The 26,668-nt window shown below is 42.7% G+C and overlaps 1 protein-coding gene across 4 annotated transcripts in view; it reads left to right on the top strand.

The window, feature by feature from the left end:
- The window catches only part of MCF2L (MCF.2 cell line derived transforming sequence like), a 132,021-nt gene that overhangs the window by 28,555 nt on the left and 76,798 nt on the right, over window positions 1–26,668 (top strand). Inside the window, exon 1 of one of the 4 annotated variants that reach the window (XM_070751148.1) lies at window positions 18,688–19,583. The exons of the other annotated variants lie outside the window; for them this stretch is intronic. Coding sequence (XP_070607249.1) covers window positions 19,433–19,583 — 151 coding nt within the window. The 5' untranslated portion in view covers window positions 18,688–19,432. Of the gene's footprint in view, window positions 1–18,687; window positions 19,584–26,668 lie in introns of those variants that run through there. 4 annotated transcript variants of the gene reach the window in all.

The raw sequence follows: 26,668 nt of genomic DNA, 5'->3' as shown, positions 1-26,668 counted from the left end.
TCAGCTCCAACGTGCACGTGTGCGCTGGCCAGCTGATTTTGGACTTGCACAGAGGTTCTCAGAGGGCTTCTAGAGAGCCTCCAGGGCAATGGGTGTGTTTTTACCCTATCCAAGTTCCAGGGCAGCCTTTGGAGCTTAGGGAGGGCGAAGCATGAGCCTATTGGGCTCACCAGAAGTTGGGAAGCAGGCAATTTCCAGCCTCCAGAGGGCCTCCCCAGGCATTGAATTATGGGCGTGGGCACTTGCGCATGCACAATAGTGCACATGCTCTTTCAGCACCTAATGGGAAAAAGGTTCGCCATCACTATTGTAGGTACAGTGATCCCCCGCTCGTTGCGAGGGTTCCGTTCCAGGACCCCCCGCAATGAGCGGGTTTTCGCGAAGTAGCGCTGCGGAAGTAAAAACACCATCTGCGCATGTGCAGATGGTGTTTTTACTCCCACAGCGCTAGCGAGGAGCCGAAGATTGGGGGCGGCGTGGCTGTTTGCCGCCGGCATGGGGGGCTTCCTAGCAGCCCCCCAAACCCGGGTTGGGGGTCCGGGGGGCGCTGGCTCTCGGCGCTTTCAAGCTGAGTCCGGGAGCGAATTCGCTTCCGGACTCAGCTCAAAAGCGCCGAGAGCCAGCGCCAACGAATGGCTTGTCCACGCTGGCTCTCGCCGCTTTCGAGCTGAGTCCGGGAGCGAATTCGCTTCCGGACTCAGCTCAAAAGCGCCGATAGCCAGCGCCAACGAACGGCTTGTCCACGCTGGCTCTCGCCGCTTTCGAGCTGAGTCCGGGAGCGAATTCGCTTCCGGACTCAGCTCAAAAGCGCCGATAGCCAGCGCCAACGAACGGCTTGTCCACGCTGGCTCTCGGCGCTTTCGAGCTGAGTCCGGGAGCGAATTCGCTTCCGGACTCAGCTCAAAAGCGCCGATAGCCAGCGCCAACGAACGGCTTGTCCACGCTGGCTCTCGGCGCTTTCGAGCTGAGTCCGGGAGCGAATTCGCTTCCGGACTCAGCTCAAAAGCGCCGATAGCCAGCGCCAACGAACGGCTTGTCCACGCTGGCTCTCGGCGCTTTCGAGCTGAGTCCGGGAGCGAATACGCTTCCGGACTCAGCTCAAAAGCGCCGATAGCCAGCGCCAACGAACGGCTTGGCCACGCTGGCTCTCGGCGCTTTCGAGCTGAGTCCGGGAGCGAATTCGCTTCCGGACTCAGCTCAAAAGCGCCGATAGCCAGCGCCAACGAACGGCTTGTCCACGCTGGCTCTTGGCGCTTTCGAGCTGAGTCCGGGAGCGAATTCGCTTCCGGACTCAGCTCAAAAGCGCCGATAGCCAGCGCCAACGAACGGCTTGTCCACGCTGGCTCTCGGCGCTTTCGAGCTGAGTCCGGGAGCGAATTCGCTTCAGGACTCAGCTCAAAAGCACCGATAGCCAGCGCCAACGAACGGCTTGTCCACACTGGCTCTCGGCGCTTTCGAGCTGAGTCGGGGAGCGAATTCGCTTCAGGACTCAGCTCGAAAGCGGCGAGAATGAACGGCGTGGGCGGGCGAAGGGCGGGCGGCAGCGAGGAGTTTGCGTGGGCGGTGGGGAAACTCCTCGCTGACGCCAGCAAGAGGGGGAAGACCCAGGGAAGCCGCCCAGCAGCTGATCTCCCGGTTGCCATCTACGCATGCGTGCCCATAGAAAAAACGGGCACGCATGCGTAGATGGTATTTTGACTTCCGGGTTGAAAAATCGCGAAGTACCCTGTTCGCAATGGTTGGGGACACAATAAACGGGGGATCACTGTACTTGTATTTGGAATTAAGTCTGCTTGATTTCAGTTGAAATTAAGATGCTGTATTGGACTTGAAACAGGATGGCCATGCACAGATCCTTATTAAACTATAAAACCCATCAGGTGTCTTCAGACCAATCACATTTTCTCTTCCTAAAGAATGGCATATCTTTTATACTATGTCAATGATGGATTAAGTCTAGGCAGGCCCATGTTGTTTGATTTGCTAAATTATTTATAGAACTGTTCATTTCACCATAGTGACTCTGGGTGGCATACAAAGATTACAACCATCACAATAACATTTGAAATTAAATCTTATCACCAATACCAACAGAGCTGGCTTAGCTGCATGTTCCCAAAGCTTGGACTGCCAGGATCTTTAGAGCTTTTCAAAACACGACTTTGCTCAGCTCTGGACATTTATAGGGTGATATATTTATTTTTCATTATTAACGGTGTCTTGTCTCACAATGGTCTATTCCACTAGACTGGTTTCAATATTTCCACATAAATTGTAGTATGGCATCAAAAGAATTGCAGAAATAATATTGAGAGAATTGATTGAATTTGAAAACTTACTACTCACAATGACAAACACCTGTTAGGTATAATTTGTACACTATTAATGAAATATGACTCAGGATCTCAACAGGTTAAATATTTTATGTTCAGCTAGATGAAGAACTTGTATATACTGTAGTGGGCATTTTAATGGAAGAAAAATATTTTTATTTTACTCTGAATGGAATATTATTATAGAATATTAGAATGGTTCTTCTGAACGGAAATTTATGACAAAAAGACGAACAATTCTAATCCCTACTTGCATGAGTGTGGTTACAATAGAGAAAACCTGCCCTCATGGTCAAGGAAAAGTTCTCCATAGATACTGTTTTTATGTCTAGGCAAAAGACCTTGGGAAAAACTTGATGAATGTAGAAATACTTCTAAGATACTGTACATACAAATAGTGTATTTAGAATGTTTTAGACCTTCTTTGATTTGGAGGCCCAGGTCACCTTGTTTCCTTTGCATGTCTTACTTGAAGTTCCTTTGCACTCAGTAGACGCTGAAGTGAGAATTTTACTTCCTCTTTGTATAGTACATTACCTACCTGGTCCCTCCCTCCACCACACACATACGCACACACACATAACCCACTAAGGGCCAGGGCTTAAAGTCCAGACTGGCTGTCACAAAGGGAATAGCCCAGATTCCCTTTTCAGAGTCCACATCCAGTAAGTGCTAGGACCGTGAAGGTGAACTTATGGCATGCATGTCACAGGTGACACGTGGAGCCATATCGGAGGGCATGCGAGGCGTTGCCCATGTCAGCTTTAACGTGCATGTGTGTGCTGGCCAGCTTCTTTTCAGACTTGGGAAAGGCCATTTTCACCCTCTGGAGGTTTCAGTAGGCTTCCCTAAAGCCTCTGGAGTGCAAAAAAAAATGGCCCAATGGGCAAACCGGAAGTCCCATTTTCCTGAAATTTGGTTTGCCTTTTGGGCCATTTTTCACCTCCCAAGGTTTAAGGGGTCTAGAGGTTTCAGTAAGGCCTGTGCGCATGTGCGGGGGGCAGTGTGTGTGTGGGAGGGGGAGGCAGTGCAGGAATTGTGTGCATACCTGAGAAGGCATGGGCACACCCTTTTGGCACGCAAGCCAAAAAAGGCTCAGCATCACTAGAACATAAGAAAATAAGAAGAGTCATGCTGAATCAGGCCAAAGCCCATCGAGTCCAGAATTCCTGTGTCACAAAGTGGCCCACCAATTGTCCAGGGGAATCTTGAGCAGAAAGAGAAGGCAAGACCCTCCCTTTCCCTTGACCCCCAACAAGTGGTACTCAAGGGAATCCTGCCTGCCTCAACCAACATATAGGCAGCACTTGGACATCCATTTCAATAACCATATGCATGGCATCCATGAATCTGTCTAATCCTGCTTTGATGCTGTCAAGGCTGACAGCTGTCACTATCACTATCCTAGGAAGTTAAGGCTAATGAAATGCACCAACAGGAATATCTGAAGTCCCATTCCCAATGTAGGTTGGTGTCAAAGGGTCTAAGCCACCTCCAAACAATCTCTGAACATTCTTTTCCAAAACAACTTCTGAAGCAGAAAAAGAGACAGCACATGCAAACTATAGACTCAATGCAGGTAGCCCTTGCAATGCCAGAGGAAGTGTTAAAACATGTGATACAAATGCTACAGTTTGTCAGTTTCCATTCTTGAGTGACAAAGGCAAATTAGATAACGTTAATAAATCTTTGTCCCCTGCTGCTCCTGAACTATGGTGGCGCAGTGGTTAGAACACAATACTGCAGGCTACTTCTGCTGACTGCTACTGCCACTTGTTCGCCAGTTCAATTCTCACTGGCTTAAGTTGTCTCAGCTTTTCATCCTTCCGAGGTTGGTAAAATGAGGATCCAGAATGATGGGGGCAATATGCTGATTTTGTAAAACCACTTAGGGCTGTGTATATTGTGTACAGTCTGTGTACAGTCTAAGTGCTGCTTGCATTTGAGTCAGCAAAAACAAATTTGATGTAAATAATCTTTCCCCTAAGCGTTCAACTGAAATGAATACCTATTTTCTTAATGGTAGTGATAAAATAATATAACTATTTAAAGTAGCTATGCCTATCTGGAGATTTATATATCAACTATACAGGGCTATATGTTTTCTTAGTAACTGGGATGTGTTTGTAGCTTATGTTGGCTCTTACAAAACTGGAAATAGTATCCCCCAAATTTAATTTTGTTTAAATTAAATCCTATTAAAATGTTGGGGATTGTATTACATTTATATCATGTCTAAGTTCTCAGAAAATTGACATTTTGGTATGACCTTGTCATCCTTGTAGAAATTTTAAGAAAAATTGTAAGATTCCGAGCAACTGGCAATTCTAGAATAATAATTAATGCACAGAATGCTTCTGTTATTTTTTAAAAGTACTTGAAATAACCTCTGTGTACTGCATTATTTGTAAGCCATCTGGGATTATGATACATATGATGGGTGGTTATGTAAATATTTAAAATAAGTAGCATGAGAGAAAGAGATTGAAAAACTATGATTCTCCATTGCATCTGGAAGGAGAGTCCAACATGGGTATTACTCCAATCCTATTGGTAGAGACTGAGTTAGAAATTTACATATTAATTGAGCACCGCCCCCTCTGCTCTCCCCATGAGCCAGTTTTAAAAACTCAGTCAATGAGTAGAGACACACTGAGTTGTAGCTTAAGGTTTTAATAATGTACTAAAATATAAAATAAATTGTGAATAAGTTGTTGTTGATTTTACCGTTTTAATCCCTTTGCTTTGTTTTTCAGGACATAAAGATACAAGAGGATTCAGACGGTCTGGGGTCTCTGCCCTCAGCGGGCACCACCCCCAACGAACCTCCTCAGGGGTATTGCATTCCCCCAGAGGGAGCACCCCGCAGAGGAGCATCCAGCCTGGGGGTCCCTGGCCTCCGAGGCCATACCGAGGCTGTCAGCCGAAGGTGGGGGGGTCCGCCCCCCCCACTGGGAGGCTTGAAGCCGGCTCGGAATTGCCGACTTAAAGAGAAGGAGCCGAGCGCCTCACAGCTGATGGCAGCGAGCCGCTAAAAGGACAGCCGCCGCCGCGGCAGCCCCCGAAACCGCCGATGCAGCGGAGCCGGACGGAGAGCCATGAAGGCAAGGAGCCTGCCGCCCCGGGCCGGACTGAGAGGCCCCAAGGCCGGGAGAGACCCAGGCAATAGCCCACGAAGCTGCGGAGGCTGGGCGCAGCCATGTTGGGGCTAATTTAGGCGGCAAGCGCCGTTTAGGCGCGAGATCGGCTGGCGGCTGGCCAATTAGGCGCGAAAGGGCTGGGACGCCCTAGTGCGCACGCGCAAATCCCGGGCAACCGAGGGCGCCATTTTTTCTGCTGAATTGTGCTGACGAGGTGGGCCTGATAAGCTACCGGAGGTCAGAAAGCAAAGAAAACGTGATTTACATTGCCTGGCAGCCGTGAGTAATATGGAGGACACTCAAGGGAAGGAGGTCCCGAACTCTCCCGCACCATCTAAGGAGAAGGATAAGGGGAAGCCTAAGGAAAAGGCAAAATCCCATTCATCTGCCTCCTCCTCCTCCATTAAGGAATCTGAGAAGCGCATTAAAGCGCTGGAAAAGAAACTTGAGGCTGCATTGCAGGCATCCCCAGCGGGGCTCCCTTTGGGCCAGAGGCATTCTTCAGAACCCCTATCACCAGCTACCTTCGGGCCTACAGGGGTGACATCAGCAGGTGATTGGTCCCCAGACCGGCAAGTCCTGCCCCTGCCCCAGAGCATGCCTTCCCCCAGCACATCATGGGCTAGACCAGGCTCAGCAGGCCATGCTGGAGGGAGTTACCAGGGGCCAGCAGCCACATTCACCCCCACTGCAGCGGGCTTGCGATCCCAGCCTGGGGCGTGGCAGAATCTGCCTCCAGATCTACAAGAGCTCATAGTAAATGCTTACTCACAAAATGTGGCACCGGAGGCCCAACAGTACGGGAGGCCCCCCCAACAAACAATGGGTTCTTGGTCGGCACCGCCCCCCTCGGGTTTGGGGTCCTTGTTAGAGGAACAGGAGCAGTTTGAGGACAGCGATCCGGAATTTGGCCTTTCAGAAGATGAAAATGTTCCTGAGCAGCCACCTTCGATTGGCCTGTTTAAACCGGCGTTGTTTAGAACCTTGCTATCCAAGGCCAAGCAGGTAATGAACTTGCCGGGCGCTGCTAAAACAGCGGAGACCGCTGAGTCAGAACAAGCCTCGGCCTCGCTCCTGGATGAACCCCAACCCGAGTCCGACCACTTTCCCGCTTCAGGCATATTCGTAAAGGGCATAAAGAGACCGTGGCAGCAGCCAGCAGCGGCACAGGGCCCTTCCAACATCGAGAGAAAATTTTACACCTTTGATGAAGAGGTGGAAAAGCTGCTGGAATTCCCGCCAATTGACCAGCCGGTCGTGACGCTCGTCTCCAGCGCCTTGGTTCCCTCCGAGACTGGGGAAAGCCTCAAACCAGAGGAGAGGAAAGCGGAAACGCTGCTGCGCAAGGCGCATCTGATGTCCGGCTGGGGATTCAGGGCGGCAGCAGCCGCGTCATTTATCAACAGAGCATCACTAATGTGGATCAAAGAGATGCAAGCTCGCCTGGGACCCGAAGACGGACGTCTCCGCCAGGACTTAAGTAAATTATTGGCGGCGACCGAGTTTTCGGCGGACGCTACCCTCCACGCGGCTAAATTTTCCACAAGGAGCATGGCAACCACGTTGTCATCACGCCGGCTTTTGTGGCTGAGAAACTGGCAGGCCGACCTTAAGTCTAAGTGGCGCCTCGCCTCCGGCCCCTTCCAGGGCTCCACCCTTTTTGGAGATCTACTGGAAAAGGTCCTAGTGGAGGACAAGGATAAGAGGAAGGTCCTCCCTAGAGCCAACAGACGACCGGACAGAAGGTTCACTCCGTATTCAAGGCGTCAGTCCTTTCGATGGGACTCCAACACGGCCTCTAACCAGGGCCAACGCTCCTTCTCCCAAGGCCAGTACAACCAACAGGCCTATAGGAGCGACCGCGGCGCCTTTCAGGACAGACAGAGGATATCATCAGTCCAGGAGACCCTTTCGCGGAAATAATTCGAGAGGGTTCAAACGCACGAAGTGACTCAGCCGCACTTCAACCCCTAGGAGGAAAACTGCAGGACTTTGGCAGAGCCTGGCAGGCAACCTCCTCCGACCAATGGGCTCTGGCTACAGTCACACAAGGACTCAGGCTGGAGTTTGTACAGCCACCGCCAAGCCGTTTCTTACACTGCCCACTCATAAAGGACATTCAAAAGAAACTACAACTGCGCAAAGAGATCGCCCACTTACTAGACATTCGAGCGATAGAAGCGGTCCCGCAGCCGGAGGAGGGCAAGGGGTTCTACTCCATGATTTTCATCGTGCCCAAATCCTCAGGAGGCTGCAGGTTGATTCTCAACCTGAAGCAACTGAACCTATTTATAAAATACCGGAGGTTCAGGATGCACTCGCTGCAGACCATTCTAGCGTCCATCAGAAAGCAGGACACGTTAACATCCATAGACCTCAAGGAGGCCTACTTGCATGTCCCAATACATCCGGATCACCGCAGATTCCTGCGATTTTGCACCGAGGGACGGCATTTCCAATACAGAGCCATGCCGTTCGGCCTGTCATCGGCCCCTCGAACGTTTACCAAGCTCTTGGACGTTTTGACCGCCAGCCTACGGGCTCGGTCCATCAGACTCATGGCCTACCTGGACGATATACTCATTTTGTCCAGGTCCAGAAAGACAGCAGAGAGAGATCTCATCGAGACACTGAGTACGCTGGAACTCCACGGGTTCACAGTCAATGTGGAGAAAAGCCAGTTGACACCTACCACCAAGCTCCTACACTTGGGAGCGATTATAGATACTCAAGAAGGCACCGTGTCACTATCACAGGAGAGACAAGACAATATCAAACAATTGATAGCCAGTATCCCACGGGGACCAGTTCAGCTCTCCTTACTGTCAAAGGTACTGGGAACCCTAGTATCTGCCATTGGCATCGTTCCATGGGCCAGGTTCCATATCAGGACATTGCAATGGTTCCTTTTACCGGTTCAGAGGACCAAGGAGAGTCATTCTCACAAACGGGTTCATTTGCCCCGGAAGGTCAGGGACTCCCTGAAATGGTGGACATCGGCAGCAATCAGCAGAGGATCTCCATTCCAGACAAGGGACCAGATAATCCTAACCACCGATGCCAGTCTTACCGGATGGGGTGCCCACGTCGGAGCTCACATGGCTCAGGGACTGTGGACGACAGAGGACCTTACATCGGGCAACATAAACTTCCTGGAATTAAGAGCGGTATTCTTGGCTCTGCAGACATTTGCACCTCTGGTTCAACATCAGCACGTGTTAGTGCTTACGGACAACGTGGCGACCAGGGCCCACCTGAATCATCAGGGGGGCACAAGGTCGCAGCGTCTCATGGAAGAGACGGAGGCTCTCTTTCTGTGGGCCGAACAACACTTACGGTCCTTAACAGCAGAGCACATTGCGGGCGTCAGCAATACACAAGCGGACTGGCTGAGTCGGTCCACCTTGGACCAGTCAGAGTGGAAGTTGGATCCAAGCCTTTTTCAACAAATAGTACAACGGTTTGGCCTTCCGCTGGTGGATCTCTTCGCCAGCTCCCGGAACACCCAGCTTCCAAGGTTTTACTCTCGATTCCCACAGCCAGGAGCGGAGGAGATCAACGCTCTCCGGACATACTGGCCGCCGGGACTGCTGTACGCGTTCCCGCCAACAAATCTGATACCACGAGTGGTGGACAAACTCCTGCGAGAGAGGGCGGAGGTGTTGTTAGTAGCCCCTCATTGGCCTCGACGGCCGTGGTTCTCCGACCTGGTGGCACTGTCGGTGTCCCCGCCCTGGAGGATCCCGGACTGCCTGATATCGCTCAGCCAAGGGGAACTTCAACATCCCGATCCCCAGTGGCTCCAGCTGACCGTTTGGCATTTGAACGGGTCAGGCTACGAGGATTGAAGCTGCCAGAGAAGGTCATTGATACAATGCAGGCTGCAAGACGCCCATCTACTTCACGGATCTATCAGTCGACATGGGCGGCCTTTTGCAGTTTCTGCGACAAAAGGAACCTCAATATTGAACAGGCTTCGGTCATTACAGTCCTGGAGTTTTTGCAGACGGGTCTTGATCGAGGACTAGCGCCCAACACTCTAAAACGACATGTGGCAGCACTCGCGACCATAATACGAGTGGAAGGAGTAAGATCATTGACTTACCATCCTTGGGTGAAGGATTTCCTGCGGGGAGCTTCGAATCAACACTCCCCACCGATTCGGCGGTTTCCTTCGTGGGACCTCCAGTTGGTCCTCAAGGCCTTGACGAAACCACCGTTTGAGCCCCTAAGATCTATTCCGCTGAGACTACTGTCACTTAAAACAGCCTTTCTAGTGGCAATTACGTCAGCTCGGAGAGTGTCAGAGTTGGCGGCCTTGTCGGTTCGCCCTGACCTTTGTGTCTTTTACCCAGACTGAGTGGTGTTGAGATTAGATCCGTCCTTTATACCGAAGGTCAACTCGGACTTTCATAAGAAACAGGAATTAATTCTCCCAGACTTTTGTACACACGGCAGCCACCCGTCTGAATTGAGGTGGCATAAGATCGATGTACGCCGTGCGGTCAAGATTTATATCAGACGCACAGAAGGTTGTCGGAAGTCGGAAAAGTTGTTTGTTTCCTTTGCATCAGATAAGGAGGGACTTGGAGTTTCATCGGCGTCCATTAGTCGTTGGATCAGGGAATGTATTGCGGAGGCATACAGAGCCCGGAACCAACCGGTACCACCAGGGGTGACGGCTCACTCAACAAGGAGTGCGGCGACCTCAGCGGCCTGGGCTACTCAGGCGTCCATAGATGACATCTGCAGAGCGGCAACATGGTCGACGCCATCAACTTTCATTCGACATTACAAAGTGGACTCCTTCGCCTCAGCAGAGGCAGCTTTTGGGAGACGTGTTTTACAACGTGTTTGTTTATCTCCAACGTCCCTGACAAGACCTTCTCCCTCCCATGGGCCGTAAATCTCTGGTATATCCCATGTTGGACTCTCCTTCCAGATGCAATGGAGAAGAACCGTTGTACCTACCTGAACGGTCTTCTCAGTGCACTGGAAGGAGAGTCCAAACCCACCCGATACAGTTATGGGTGCAGGGACGCCGGAGTGGTCAGTTAGTCAGTTAATGGTTGTATAATAAAATTTGGTTATCCTCTTACTATGGTTTCTTCGTTTTTAAAACTGGCTCATGGGGAGAGCAGAGGGGGCGGTGCTCAATTAATATGTAAATTTCTAACTCAGTCTCTACCAATAGGATTGGAGTAATACCCATGTTGGACTCTCCTTCCAGTGCACTGAGAAGACCGTTCAGGTAGGTACAACGGTTCTTTTGAATAAAGTGCGATTTCTGCTTAACATTTGAGCTTTAAATCTGTACTTAACTTGAACCAAGCACAGGTAAAATAGTCTGGATCAAACAGGAGTCATAACAGAATTAAATATTCAGTTGTGATTTGTTACTATAGCTCAACTATTCCATTTATCAATAATGCGAATTATGTGTGCATATGATCAGGTAACATGCCATCTTGTTGCAGGCATTTTATCTATTACTTGATGTCCCAACCTCCTTCCATGAACCTATAGCAGCTTGCATGGGAATCATTCCCAGTGACAATCCTGTGAAACGGGTAAAGGCTTGGATCTGGTTTAGCCTGTAGCTTGTCAGATTCAGTTACATCTGTGCCGTGCTGGCTTTTCATTCAACTACAGTGGCACCTCTACTTATGAACTTAATTTGTTCCGTGACCAGGTTCTTAAATAGAAAAGTTTTTAAGAAGAAGCAAGGGTGGAGGACCTGTTTCCTCCCAGGAGATTCCTAGAGAGGTCCCACACAGGCTTCTTTCTGTCTTTTCCGGTTACAGTTTCGGAGGCTTGGGTTTGTAAGTGGAAAATTGTTCTTGAGAAGAGGCAAAAAAAATCTTGAACACCCGGTTCTTATCACGAAAAGTTCATCAATCAAGCTGAAACAAATTTTTATAAAATATGGGATAAAGTATATAGAAACATAGAAACATAGAAGTCTGACGGCAGAAAAAGACCTCATGGTCCATCTAGTCTGCCCTTATACTATTTTCTGTATTTTATCTTAGGATGGATATATGTTTATCCCAGGCATGTTTAAATTCAGTTATTGTGGATTTATCTACCACGTCTGCTGGAAGTTTGTTCCAAGGATCTACTACTCTTTCAGTAAAATAATATTTTCTCATGTTGCTTTTGATCTTTCCCCCAACTAACTTCAGATTGTGTCCCCTTGTTCTTGTGTTCACTTTCCTATTAAAAACACTTCCCTCCTGGACCTTATTTAACCCTTTAATATATTTGAATGTTTCGATCATGTCCCCCCTTTTCCTTCTGTCCTCCAGACTATACAGATTGAGTTCATTAAGTCTTTCCTGATACGTTTTATGCTTAAGACCTTCCACCATTCTTGTAGCCCGTCTTTGGACCCGTTCAATTTTGTCAATATCTTTTTGTAGGTGAGGTCTCCAGAACTGAACACAGTATTCCAAATGTGGTCTCACCAGCATTCTATATAGCGGGATCATAATCTCCCTCTTCCTGCTTGTTATACCTCTAGCTATGCAGCCAAGCATCCTACTTGCTTTCCCTACCGCCTGACTGCACTGTTCACCCATTTTGAGACTGTCAGAAATCATTACCCCTAAATCCTTTTCTTTTGAAGTATTTGCTAACACAGAACTGCCAATACGATACTCAGACTGAGGATTCCTTTTCCCCAAGTGCATTATTTTACATTTGGAAACATTAAACTGCAGTTTCCATTGCTTTGACCATTTATCTAGTAAAGCTAAATCATTTACCATATTACAGACCCCTCCAGGAATATCAACCCTATTGCACACTTTAGAGTCATCGGCAAATAGGCAAACTTTCCCTACCAAACCTTCCCCTATGTCACTCACAAACATATTAAAAAGAATAGGACCCAGAACAGACCCTTGTGGCACACCGCTTGTAACCTGACTCTGCTCAGAATACTCGCCATTAACAATAACTCTCTGATGTCTATGCTTCAGCCAGCTGCAAATCCATTGAACTATCCAGGGATTAAGTCCAATCTTCACTAATTTATCTATCAGCTCTTTATGTGGAACCATATCAAAGGCTTTGCTGAAGTCCAGGTAGGCAATATCCACGGCACCACCTTCATCCAACACCTTTGTGACATAGTCAAAGAAATCAATGAGATTAGTCTGACATGATTTGCCTTCAGTAAAGCCATGCTGATTTGGGTCCAATAAGTTATGGTTTTTTAGGTGCTGATTTATCCTCTTTTTGAGTAGAGTCTCCATCATTTTAACTACAACTGATGTCAAGCTAACTGGCCTGTAGTTACCAGCTTCTTCTCTACTGCCCTTCTTGTGAATAGGCACAACACTGGCCATTCTCCAATCCTCAGGAACTTCTCCTGTTAACAAGGATTGGTTAAACAAATCAGTCAGGGGGGTAGTAATGACAGATCTGAGTTCTTTAAGAACTCTGGGGTGGATGCCATCTGGACCCATTGCCTTATTTATCTTTAATCGTTCAAGTTCTTCTAAGACATCGGCTTCTAAGATCACTGGAGCTGAATCCGTACAGCTGGAAGCAATGCTATATCCCTCTATAGTATTATTTTGTACGGTGTCTTTTGAGAAAACTGAACAGAAGTAGCTATTGAAATGGTCAGCGATCTCCTTATTCCCATTAATGCATGTATTATTCCCGGTACTAAGTTTCGTGATGCCGCAGTTTTTCTTCTTCTTATCACTAATATATCTGAAGAAGGTTTTATCCCCCTTCTGTACAGATTTGGCAATTTCTTCCTCTTTTGAGGCTTTAGCAGCATATATTATCTGTTTCGCCTCCTTCTGTCTCATTTTATACACCTCCCTATCAGCTATACTTCCAGACTCTTTATACCTCCTATAGGCAGCCTTTTTTTCATTGACTATAGCCCTTACATCATTGCTAAACCATAGCGGTTTCTTCTTCCTTTTACCTTTAGTTATTTGTCTTACATACAGTCCAGTGGCTTTTAAGATGGCCTTTTTTAATACAGTCCACTGGGTGCTCGCTCCTGCCATTTTATCCCTCCCCTTTAATTCATTTTCTAAATATTCCCCCATTGCATTAAAATTTGTTTTTCTGAAATCCAATACTTTGGTTGCATTATAGGATTGCTCACAATTAGTTTTTACATCAAACCACAAACATAGATGGTCACTGCATCCTAAATTTTCTCCCACCTTGACATCTGAAACCCAATTCCCATTCGTAAAAACTAAATCTAGAATATTCTCCCCTCTAGTTGGTGTCTTAACCAGCTGTGCCAGAGCTGCTCCTGTAAAGGCCTCTACTATATTCTTACTTTTGCATGTAAGGGCACTGGGGATATTCCAGTCAACATCAGGCATGTTGAAATCACCCATAACCACAATATCTCCCTTTACTGCCATTTGGGTAATTTCATCCACCATCTTGATGTCATATTCCTTGGATTGCCCTGGAGGCCTATAGATCACCCCAATTCTAATGACAGAACCTTCTTTATTTTGCATGCAAATCCAGAGAGTCTCTAGATCTTGACATGTATTGTGAATTAGTGTTGTTTTTAGACTTTCTTTAATATAAATGGCTACTCCACCTCCCCTTCTCTCTATTCTATCCTTCCTATACAGTGTATATCCTGGTATGGATATTTCCCATTCATTAGAATCCTTAAACCATGTCTCAGTTATGGCAACCAGGTCCAAATTATCTCTATATATTATGGCCATTAATTCACAGAGCTTGTTGCTCAAGCTTCGAGCATTCGTGCACATTACCCGAAGAACATTATTTTCATTATTAGTTTGCCCCTTATCATCAACAACTACATCTATTTCATTTGCAGCTCCCTTTTCATAAGCTTCCAAAAACTGCTTTATCCTCATTGGTCGGGGACAGAAATCACCCACATCAGTTACATCTCTGTCCCCTTTACCTAGTTTAAATGCCTGTCCAAAAAAAGTTCTGAATTCCTCACCGAGCACCTGGGTACCTCTGTATGATGGATGCAAACCATCCCTCTTAAACAACTCCCTATTAGACCACCTACTGACATCATGACTTACATAGCCAAAACCTTCAGCATTACACCACTGCCTTAACCACACATTAAACTCTCTGATACACATTGTTTTATCCTCTTGGCCACAAACCGGTAACACCTCTGAGAAAGTCACTGAATCAGTTATTTTACCCAGCTCCACACTTAGACATTGAAAATCTCTTTTTACTACATTAACATTTCTCTGGGACAAATCATTTGTGCCAAGATGCACCACCACATCAACGTTATTACCTTTACTCACAGCCTCAACAATGTTTGTAATCCGCCTCCTGTCCCTGCTGGCAGTGGCCCCTGGGAGACACCTCAGCACCTTCACCACATCCTTGCTCTGTCCCAAATCAACACCTCTAATAGTCGAATCACCCACAAGAAAATGTGTCCTCTTTTTATTTCTAACTGCACTTGATGGTTTGGTGACATTTACGACAACTTCCCCTGATTGAATCTGATTGAACCTGACTGGTGGAATTTTAAAAATAGTATTAAAAATTAAATAAGTAAGAATTTATAACTATTTGAAGATTTATAAGATAGAGTGAAATAGTTTAAAAACAATATAAACATAGAATTTTTGTTCTTTTTTCTTTTTTTTCTTTATAATATGATAAAGTTAGAAGTGTTATTTTTTCTTGCATTTTTTATATTTTATCTTTTTGAATAAGTATATGATATTTTATAGATAAAAAAATGTAACTAACATAATTAACATAAAAATATAGAGTTAAATTTAACAAGAATGTAATGTGCACGTGTGATATTTCTGTATTGATCTGACAATAGTTAGGGTTTTATATTTTTGTACTAGTTAGACTTCTACGACAAGCGGAGCAATGGTAGCTCCTTAAATGTTTAATGTTGTTTGTCTTTGTCTTTTTTGAAAAATAATAAAAAAAGTTCGTAAGTAGAGGCGTTTGTAGGCAGAGATGCCACTGTATCTTCCAAAAAGTATGAAAGAAAGTATGACTATATTTCATTGGAATTGCCAGGCTTGTCAAAAGACCAAGAAATCTTATTTGAGTATAGATCAGGTTTTCAATGCCTTGTTTGTTTGTGCTCCAATGCAGTTTGTTTCATCTTTGCACAGGGGAGAGAGAAGAGCAGGTGGTAGTTGTTAGGAACTTCCAATTAATACTGTTAAGTCCTTGCTCTCTTTGAAGGTACTAATTAATTGTGAGTTGTTATGGAGACTGGAGAAATCTGATTGAACCTGACATATTAGTATTCAAAAGAAATAGGAAAAGTATCCTTTCTCTCACGAATTATGACAGATGTATTTGTACCCACAAACTCTGAATTTGCAAAAATGAGTTAATAAACATTTAATATTCCTCCCCCACCCCACAAGTGATTGTGAGTGCATTCTTTGGAGTACTTGGAAATCTTCAAGTTTTGTTACCTATGTTAATCATAACTAATAGCCATCTTGGAGTGAGGGAGGGAGATACATGTAATATCTTGAGTTTTGCTTATTTTCAACTTTACTGCTGCTTTCCAGAGTGGTTCCAAAGATGGTTCTGAGATTTTTGCAGGAAAAGTTCCGCTACTCAGTCAGGGGTAATCAAAAAACAAAACAATCAAGATGGCAGCCTAGTTGGTGTCAAAGATCAAAACCATGCAATTGAGTCTCCACACATTTAAATTGCCTCTGCTTAGCAGTAGCATTTGTATGCCCACTGAAAATATTTTGCAAGCTCACATTGAATTATAATGTCTCATTTTAAACATATAATAAATAATTTTTACTCTATGCGGCCTCAGTAAATTTCCTGTTCTAGAGACTCTACTCAGCATATTAGACTTTCAAATTAGGAAAAAATATTTCAAACTGGATGAATAAAACAATTAAAAAATTGATCTCTAGAGCAGTGGTGTCATGAAACATTAAACGTCACATTATGTCACTTGACACAAGTTTGATACTTGTGCTCTAGAATCTTGGGACGTCACCTATTGTGGTCCATATTTTTAAAAACAATTTTTATAATTTTGATGTGCTAAAAATGGTATAACACATGCACACATTTTAGTACTTCTAATTACTACCAATCCTTGGTACTTACTGTTTCCAGGAACTCATTTTTTCATATTGTTTGATTTGTCTTTGACTTTATATGTATGCTGGATAAAAAAAATGTACAATAATGTGGTTGCATAAGCATAAACACACTCTTAGATGTGGCTGAATTAACCAATCACATTCAAATTGGTGTTAAATACTAGTCAATACATACCTGCCATAATTAAAGTGATTCTGATCAAACCCATGTAAAGTTCAGCATCGAAGGGATTTCACTGTTGGAAGATATCAGCCAGGATACAAGTACAAAACAATTTCCAAGGCATTGTAAATACTATGGAACACAGATTGAAGACAGTCATCAAATGGAAAAAAATATGGCACAATAAACATTACCCAGAACTGGATGTCCCTCCAAAATAGATAACAAAGCAAGAAGAAAACTGATGTGAGAGACTGCCAAGAGGCCCAAAGCAACATTAAACATTGCAGGAAGTTCTAGCAGATATTGGTTGTGTACCACATGTGACAACAATCTTCCATATTCTTGATGTGTCTGGACTGTGGGGTAAGGTGACAAGATGGAAGCCTTTTTGTTTAAAGGAAAACATCCAAGCCTAGCTTAATTTTACAAATACCTAGATCAAGTATGACAAAAGCATTGGGAAAATGTGTTGTCCTCTGATGAGATCACACTTGAACTTCATGGCCATAATTTTAAAAGCATGTTTGGTGCAAAAGCACATCACCAAAAGTACATCATATTCACAATGAAGCATAGTGATGGCAGCATTATGCTTTGAGGAGTTGGGGCTTTAGCTAAGGTAGAGGGAACTATGAATAGTTCTAAATATCAATTTTGGCACAAAGTCTTCAGGCCTCTGCTTTTAATGCTGAAGCTGAAGAGAAATTTAATCTTTCAACATGACAATGACTCAAAGCATACGTCCAAATCAACAAAACAATGGCTTAACCAGAAGAAAATCAGAGTTTTGGAATGGCCTAGTCCATGGGTGTCAAACTCAAGGCATCATGTGATATATCATGACTTTCCTCCCCTTCAATAAAATGGGGGTGGGGGTGACCAGCACATGATGCATCTGGCCTGAGGGCCATAGTTTTACATCCTTAACCTAGTCAAAGCCTGCACCTGAATCCAATTGAAAAATCAGATTTTGTATAAGAGATGCTCTCAAAGTCTGACAGCTTTTGTAAGGAAGAGCAGACAGACATTTTCAAGGCAAGATAGGCTATGCTAATAAGCTCCTACCCCAAAAGATTGTCATAAAATCAAAAGGAGCTTCAACAGAATATTAATTTAAAGCAGCAATCATTTTATTGTAAAGTTTTTATTTTTATTCCCCCCCCTGAAATATTTCAGTTTTTTTCACTTATATATACAGCTTGTATCTTATATTAATGGTGGAAAAAACCTGAATGGATTTATCTTGGTCTGATTTTTTTACACCTCAAAAACCTGGAATTTTAAGATAGGTGTGTAAACTTTCTATATTAGCTGTAAGTAATCGTATGTTTTTCCAAACCATTGTTATAACATGCAATATGGGAGTGTAAAAGAAATCATCCAAATTGCATATCATGAAAAATGTGGTGAAAACTTAATTAATATTTATTCTAGTACCAACAGAAGAATGATACAACTCTAAAAGGTGTTGGTTCTTTTCATTTAAAAAAATTGACATTGTCCTTTATGATATTTTTAAAGAAAACTCCATAAGCTGGGATAATTTAGTCTGACAATTGTTTTTGTACATACATTATATCTTTCTAAAAATACACATTTGTTAGAAAAGTAACAATAATGTGCCATATGCATTTTTCACATAAGATAATGCTCAACTCTTAAGACTCATGTGGTGTTAGATTAGCTGCTATGTTTCACAGTGTTTGCAGATGTTGTTGGAATGCTATTGTGGGAAAGTGGTGGCTTTCTGATTGCACCCCCAGTGAAATATCTTCCATGGAAAGGAGTTACTGCCAAGGAAAGCAATGCAAGCAGTTTCCTCTCTCCTGTGTTGAATAAGATGAGAACAAATCCTGCAGAACAGTGGTCTGTATCCCCTCCCTTCCTTCCCATCGCAAGTTGTTTATTAAACTAGAGTTTTTCCGGGAGTTGTTCTTTTCCGTTTTGAATGCTTTGACGAAAAATCAATTTTTGCTTTGAAGAGCTCCGAAGCAACATAATTTTTATTGGACACGCTGATGAGCAATTAATGCTTGTTATATGATGAGTCCATAAACCTTTGAATTTGAACATTGGTGGGTTTCTCTGCCTTGCTGAAATCAGCAACCTAGAAACAACCTTGACAGCCAAATCTAGGATTTGATACTTTTCGTTTTCAAATAAAAGATGTCTTATTTCATTAAGTGCTGATTTTTGAACATTTGAAGAGGACGTGTATGGATAGCTGTTGCTTGGCAATTCAGAGGATATTCCTGTGCAATTAGAAATGAAAAACAGATGATAATGCTATGAAAAAATAAATGATAAAAAGAGAGACCGTACACTTGGATGTAATTGCAGTCAAAGATTCTAATTGAAAACACTTCTGGATTAAATGTATGTCTAGTTTCCTTTGATTTGAAGGACCGGCTATTGGAAAAAATAGTGAATGTCTTTTGTGCGTCAAGAAATTGGATGTGCATTGAAATTTGCTCAGCAAAGTAAGTCTTCAAGAAACCCACTGCTTTCCTTAATGAAATAAATGTGATTTTACTTTGTTCTTGTAACGTTGTGGCGTTTGCTAATTTTAAGAAGACTCACTTGTTAAAGAGTACCAACTTCAATCAAAGTTTCAAGAGAAAAACTGTATAGATTTTTATTCTAGGAAACATTAAAAATTAATGTGACAATACCAGCATGTCACAGCGTGGATATTCAAGAGATGGACAAGAAAATCATCACCAGATACTTCGCAGAGTCAGTCATTTGCGCCAAAGGGTTACTTCATCTATTCAGCGATCTCTTACAAAAAGGCATGGAAGAAATTACGCTTCCCACACCTGGTCGGGTGAGAACTGGCCCAGATTATTTTTAGCATATAACTACTATCTATAAAAGTGTAATGTTTGTTTTGTAAGGCTCATTCTTATGGCATTTGCCTCTATTTCACCGCCCCCTCAATTTTCTCCATATTTATTGCACTATTATTAAATATGCTTTGAAATCTACTCTTAATTTATTGGAAAAGGTATGTATGTCAACTGTTTATAATAGCACCCTACTGGGCTTGCCTCTACCTAAATTAAGAGATAAGCATAGCTCCATTCTCTTCAGAACACAGCGAGCCTACATGCCTTAGTATAAATGGTTTTCATTTGAAGTATTTCTTTTAAATAATATTCTTACTACACTATTTTGAATGTTTTTATTTTCTGTGGTACTGATATGCCTGTCTTATGCTGACAAAGATAATTTAAATTTAGCATCAACTAAGTTGGCATCTTCAGAGTTTCTAAATTAAATGTTAGTAAGTGTGTCTTCAGATACACAGAAACTAACTTTTAGTATTTCATTGTTTTAAAAAACTTATGTTAATAAAACTACCAAAATCAAGATTTGGCTTACTCGAAGGATATTACTTAATCATTTAGTTCTGATTGTAGAGTTTGCAGAAAAGGAGCTTTAGAGTTTGGAATTATTTATTTATTTATTTACTAAATTTATATACGTGCCACTGTGCTGACTGAGGTAACTGTGGTCCAAAAATGAACCACAGTTATCTGCTAGACTAGGGTCTCTAGTAGATTTATTTTATTCATAGTGTTTAGTTTTGGTTTATTTATTTGCTTGCACACATACACAAACGCACAACTGTAATAAATCTTATCAGATTTCTAACCTGGGTTTTCATCCATTTGGCGCTCTGCAATTAAAGTCAGGCCCCAGTTATTTGACGTTATCACTTCATATAGGGGAAGGCTATAGGGGACATGAAGTAGACATTTAAAAACAACAACAACACCCTATTATGTTAAAAGAAATAAAAGCAGATAAGGAATACAGTGTAAAAAGAACAATGAGAAATGAAAAGCAATAGAAAAAAAAACCCCAAAGAAGCTTTTTTTCAAAAGCAACTGGACTGGTGTTTTGCTAGAATACATTTTGCTTCTCATCTGAGGTGTTTCTTTAGTTCTGGCTGAATGATGGAGAATGGAAGGATTTATATTCCTTGCACTCATGTGGTTGTCAGCCCTCTGAGAGTTATTGAGGCCGCTTGAAAGTTTGTCTGTGCACTCAGAGTGAGCTGAAACCTGTAGACTGCAATTTCCCCCCTGCAAATTCTTTCATACCTCTGCACCATTTGAAGGGTGTTCATTTAAAGGGCAATGGAGATTCTTAGTAATCCAGGAGATGGTTGTCCCAAAAGTGCTTTCTTTCAAAAGGCAACTCGACATCCTTGTTTTGCTAAAAGATGCTTTGCTTCCCATCCAAAAAGCTTCTTCAGTTCAGATTGAATAATGCCTGATTTATATTCCTTGCAGCCATGTGGTTGTTAGCCAATTCTGAAAGAAAGCCCCTTTGTGTTACAAATGTATCTATTTTGATAATTTGCTTATGGTTTTCTTGGCTTAATTCTTATTTTCCTTTTTTCCCCCATTTATTTTATACTCTTTACATTCTTTCAGCTGGTCACTTTTGCTTCTATTTTGAGATGAAGTTTTACTCACCAAGTAGTTTTTAACTTCAAAATTATTATTAATGTGAAAGTGACATTGGATAAATCCAATACCCTTAGAAGCGCCATAACTCAATGGCTTCCTTTGTCTCCAGGCACTCAGTAACATGGGTTGACTGAAATCTTGCCGTCTCCTTGCAAGGAGCATCTCTCTGGACCACAAGTGGGTGATCACTCTTGTCCACAAATGTTCCACCATTAGATTGTGCTGGCCACTAGTCAGTTTTGGTTGCAGCACCATCTCTGCACCTTTGGAGAGGTCTAGTTCGCTATTCCTTGCCTAGAAGTCCCCTCTAATGGCCTTTCTTTACTTCTTAAATAACATGTTTTGACCATACAATACACTTGTAAGTCTATTAATATTTGTGTTTAAAATGACATACCTATTGACTTGGTAATATGTAGAAATGAAGTATGGATCTCCTAACATAGTGACATAATAAATATAATATTTGTTGTTTAAACAGAATAATAAAATGCGCAGCCATATTTGCTTTGGATTATTACCCGGATCATATTTGTTTATCCAAGGTGAGGGTATAAGAAGCTAAATCAAATATTCTAGAAAAAGATCTTACAAACGTATACAGTATTCTTAATTAGAGAAAGCTGATTCTTTGCAGTCTTCATCTTTGAGATACCTATATGTCAAATGGCTTTTTGTTGATATTATACTTGAAGGTAAAACTGATTAATTTTCTTAATATTTTAATATCAGTATATGATAATCATTCAGAACATTGGGTTCCATGACTATAGCAATAGCACTTAGACTGATATACTACTTCATTGTGCTTTTACAGCCCGTTCTAAGTGGTTTACAGAGTCAACATATTTATTTATTATTTGTTTATTTATTAGATTTATATGCTGCCCCTCTCTTGGGGTGGCTTACAACATATAAAAAAACAATAACAATGTCCTAAATCCAATATTAATATAAATTAACTTGTCTAAAATTCAAATTCATTAAAAAAAACAATTACTCAAATTCATACAATCAAGCATGCATTTCATTCATTGGCCGGGGGCTAGTTATCTAGTGGCCCCAAGCCTGTCGGCACAAATGGGTCTTCAGAAGGCGAGGAGGGTGGGGGCAGTATGAATCTCTGGGGGAAGTTGGTTCCAGCATATGATCTTGTGGGCAATACTTAGATCTTGTTTAAGGCGTCTTAGTTCTAAACTTTCTAGGCCCAGGATTGAAAGTCTAGTCTCATAGGGTATTCTGTTTTGAGTGGCGGAGTGAAGGTCTCTTCTGGTGAAGTATCTTTGGAACTTTTCAAAGCTGTTAATGTCTGAGATGCGATATGGGTTCCAAACAGATGAGCTGTATTCGAGGATGGGTCTGGCTGGGCTCCCCACAGAGAAGGCTCTTCCCCGAGGCCCCGCCAAGCGACATTGTCTAGTTGATGGGACTCGGAGAAGGCTGACTCTGTGGGATCCGACCAGTCGCTGGGGCTCATATTGCCCGCAACAATCTGGGTCCTCATTTTGAGCGAGTGAGATTTGAATTGCTGAACTGCAGCTAACAGTCAATTGAAGTAGCAATGGTGCATAAGCTACCGTCCCTGTCCTACTGCCCTATTGCCTAATTTACCTGTACCTACTTTGCTTTTGTTTATGGCTTTACTGTACCTACTATCTTATACATGTTTTGACTAAATAAATTAAATAAAATAGTACTGCACTTTAACCACTGCTCCATCTCGGCTCTATGGTTGAAATTATGGGCAAATATATGGATCCCAACTGCTGTGCCTTTTTCTGACATCCTTGTACATTTTTACATGAAATTGTGCTCTACATTCAGTTTTCCCAGAATTCTCAGCTCAGGGTGGCTTTTAAAGGGTGTATGAAACAATTATTGCACTTATAAGCATTATTCTTGCACTGTAAATCATCCCTGCTAGCCTCAAGCCTTTTTCAGACAATTCCCCAGAAACCTCTGGTATAGAATTTGAGGGATCAAGAACTAAGAAAAAATAGCCTTCCTTCCTCTTTCTACTGATTGCACTGGTTTCCTCAGTGGACAAGGTCTCTGGATTCTTCCTTCTTGCTTGTTTGAGGAATCTCAGGATTCTAATGAAAGTGAAGTAGATTCTACAAGATTAAAGCATGCCTAACTGTTCACTGCCGTGTTCCCCTTAGGCTAAAATGTCTGGCCTAAATTTAGCAATCCTCCTTTATTGCATTGTCATCATCTGGGCTAAAAATATGAAAAAAATAGCCAAGAAGAAAGTATTCATATCAGCTAAATAAGAAACAAAAAGGTATAAGAAAAGGCTGGTTCTACTGCTACTGCTGTGATTACTACAGCACAGTATATAGTATAGGAAAAATGAAGTGCATTATAATTAAAAGAGTTTAAAAGAAAATACAAAATAAAATAAATAAAATTGACAGAAAACCAAGATCAGCTACTCCAGAAACATTTAACAACTGAACCACTTAAGCTAGGCTTTCTTAGTTAGTCAGTCAGTCAGACACACACACACTTACACACACACAGCTCAAAACTTCCTCAAAAGTTTGCTTTGTGGAGAAAAAAATGGGAATACTCCATATGCCTCTTGGAACTAAAAGGAAGATAGAATATAACCAAGGAAAGATTCAGTCTGGAAGTGAGGAAAAACTTTCTGACAGTGATCAACCAGTGGAATAGCTTGCCAGCAGATGTTGTGAGAGCCCCAACACTTGCAACCTTCAAGGGGAGATTGGACTGCCATCTGTCTCAAACGCTGTAGGAACTCCTGCTTGAGCAGGGGATTGGACTAGATGACCTGCAAGGTCCCTTCCAACACTGATGACACTCAGCTGTACATTTCCACTTTGTGCCAATTCATTGAAGTAGCAGAGGTGATATGCCGGTGTCTGGAGGCTATAAGGGTCTGGATGGGTGCCATCAGGTTCAGACTCAACCCCGACAAGACGGAGTGGCTATGGGTGTTACATCCCAAGGATACATCCGTCTGTTTGTCCATTACCTTACCCAAGAAGGTTCGCAACTTGGGAGTCCTCTTCGACCCACAGCTGTCATTGGAACATCATCTTTCAACTGTGACGAGGGGGACATTTGCCCAGGTTCGCCTGGTGCACCAGTTGTGGCCTTATTTAGACAGGGAGGCTCTCCTGATAGTTGCTCATGCCCCCATCACCTCGAGGATCGACTATTGCAATGCTCTCTGCATGGAGTTACCCTTGAAGAATGTCCGGAGACTGCAACTGGTTCAAAATGTAGCCGCGCACGCAGTCATGGTCTTCCCTAGATATGCCCCATGTGTCGCCATCATTCCATGTCCTGCATTGGTTACTCACTAGTCTGAACACAATTCAAAGTGTTAGTGTTGACTTTTAAAACACCTACATGGCTTAGGACTGGATTACCTATGGGACCATCTCTTGACTCACCTATCCCATCAACTGGTCAGGGGCCACAGAGTTGGCCTTCTCCAGGTCCCGTCAGCCAGACAATGCCAGCTGGTGGGCCCTAGGGGAAGAGCCTTCTCTGTGGCAGCCCCTGCTCTCTGGAATCAACTCCCCCCCAGAGATTTGCACGGTTCCCACTCTTCCAGCCTTTCGGAAAAGCTTAAAAACATACTTATGCCAGCAGGGCTGTTGAACTTGGTCACTCTACTCCAGCCTATTTTTTACTTTTTGATTGATGGAAGTGTGATTGAGTTGTATATGAATGCACTGATAATAATATTTAATGTTTTGGGGTATTTTTAGCAGTTTTAATTAACTTTGATTTCCCTTATTGTTCTGTATTATTATGCTGTTCTGTATTATTATTATTATTATTATTATTATTATTATTATTATTATTATCGAATAAATAAATAAATATGCAAAATTTATTAGGACTAATACGGTGAAGTATTTATACTTCACCAGGAAATATGTTTCTCACTTTCCCCAAAATCTTTATTCCTACATACAAATTATGTTCTGGAATGTGAAATCAGATGCTTTTAGACCATAGCAAGTAGTGCCTCCTTGGACAGACTCCTGGCCCATTTAGCCCATCAGTTCACCCAATCATCAGCCAGCTACACAAGGAAGTTCTGGTGAAGGGAAAGTATAGTTTCAAAGTAAGCTATAAAAGTTCAGGTTATTTATTTATACAGTGTCACATGCACATTTATAGCATCACATGTACTTTTATGTTTTTATCATGGTGCATGTGGTTGAGGAAAGATATTAGAAGTTCACGCTGCACCTTAGAAATGGCTGCTTTATACTTCTAATATTAATATATTAAAATATATATGTACAGTTTTACCGTATATGTGAATGTTACCATATTATAGCCTATTGCGATTGATATAATCCATAAAATACATTCAAATTTTATAAAATCGTGATTCTATTTCTGATGCCTTATTATTTTAGCTTTGTAATTTTTGTGTAATATACAGCAATTGAAGTAGTTTTATTAATGTCTGGCGGGACCTAGGGGAAGAGCCTTCTCCGGCCCTCTGGAACCAACTCCCCCCATATATCAGAGTTGCCCCCACCCTCCTTGCCTTTCGCAATCTCCTCAAAACCCACCTCTGTTGTCAGGCATGGGGGAATTGAAATTTTCCCTTCCCCCTAGGCTTATAGAATTTATACATGGTATGTTTGTATGTATGATTGGTTCTTTAAATTGGGGTTTTTTAGTTTATTTTTAATATTAGATTTGTTTACATTGTCTTTTTATTGTTGTTAGCCGCCCCGAGTCTGCGGAGAGGGGCGGCATACAAATCTAATAAATAAATAAATAAAATAATGTACATTTCTGTTATCTAGAGTATTTCAATATTGGACCATTATTATTTTATCTGCTAAAATTAGATGAGTTCCTTATTTTTGAGTTTGAGATTTGGTCATGTGATTAAATGCAGTAAGCTTAACTCTGAGGAGCATTCAATTCTTTGTTTAATCATGGTACTTATCTACCCCCATCATTCATCCCAAAATGGAATAGCTTTATTGGATGACCACCACAATTGAACCCCTTCCCTATTTATGTTTACATTTCCAACATTTGGAAGAATAATTTATGATATATGTATATGCAAATCTAATTGGATTGAGAAGTGTAGCCATGTATAATCTTTCACTGCAGTTCTTGTGTTGAAGTGGAATCCACCCAGTTTCCATAATTCCTGCCAATTCTTTTCAAGCATAGATTTACCGTGATCAGCATCAAGCTTCCTTTAAACCATGGGGTGGATCTCCTATATTATTTGCAGTATTATCCTATACATTTTTGAGGTTATGTGCTTTTGGTTGTTCTAAGTTAAGCATTACATTCTGGAAAATGATATACTGTAATGCCATATTGCTAAAGCTCTAATATTATTATTGTTCAAACCCACCTATGCCGTCAGGCATAGGGGAATTGAGACATCTTCCCCAGGCCTATACAATTC

Source organism: Erythrolamprus reginae, chromosome 4 (assembly GCF_031021105.1).
Source record: "Erythrolamprus reginae isolate rEryReg1 chromosome 4, rEryReg1.hap1, whole genome shotgun sequence".
Classification (NCBI taxonomy): domain Eukaryota; kingdom Metazoa; phylum Chordata; class Lepidosauria; order Squamata; family Dipsadidae; genus Erythrolamprus; species Erythrolamprus reginae.
The sequence above is the reverse complement of the archived record's forward strand: the minus strand, read 5'-3'. Positions and strand labels throughout refer to the sequence as shown.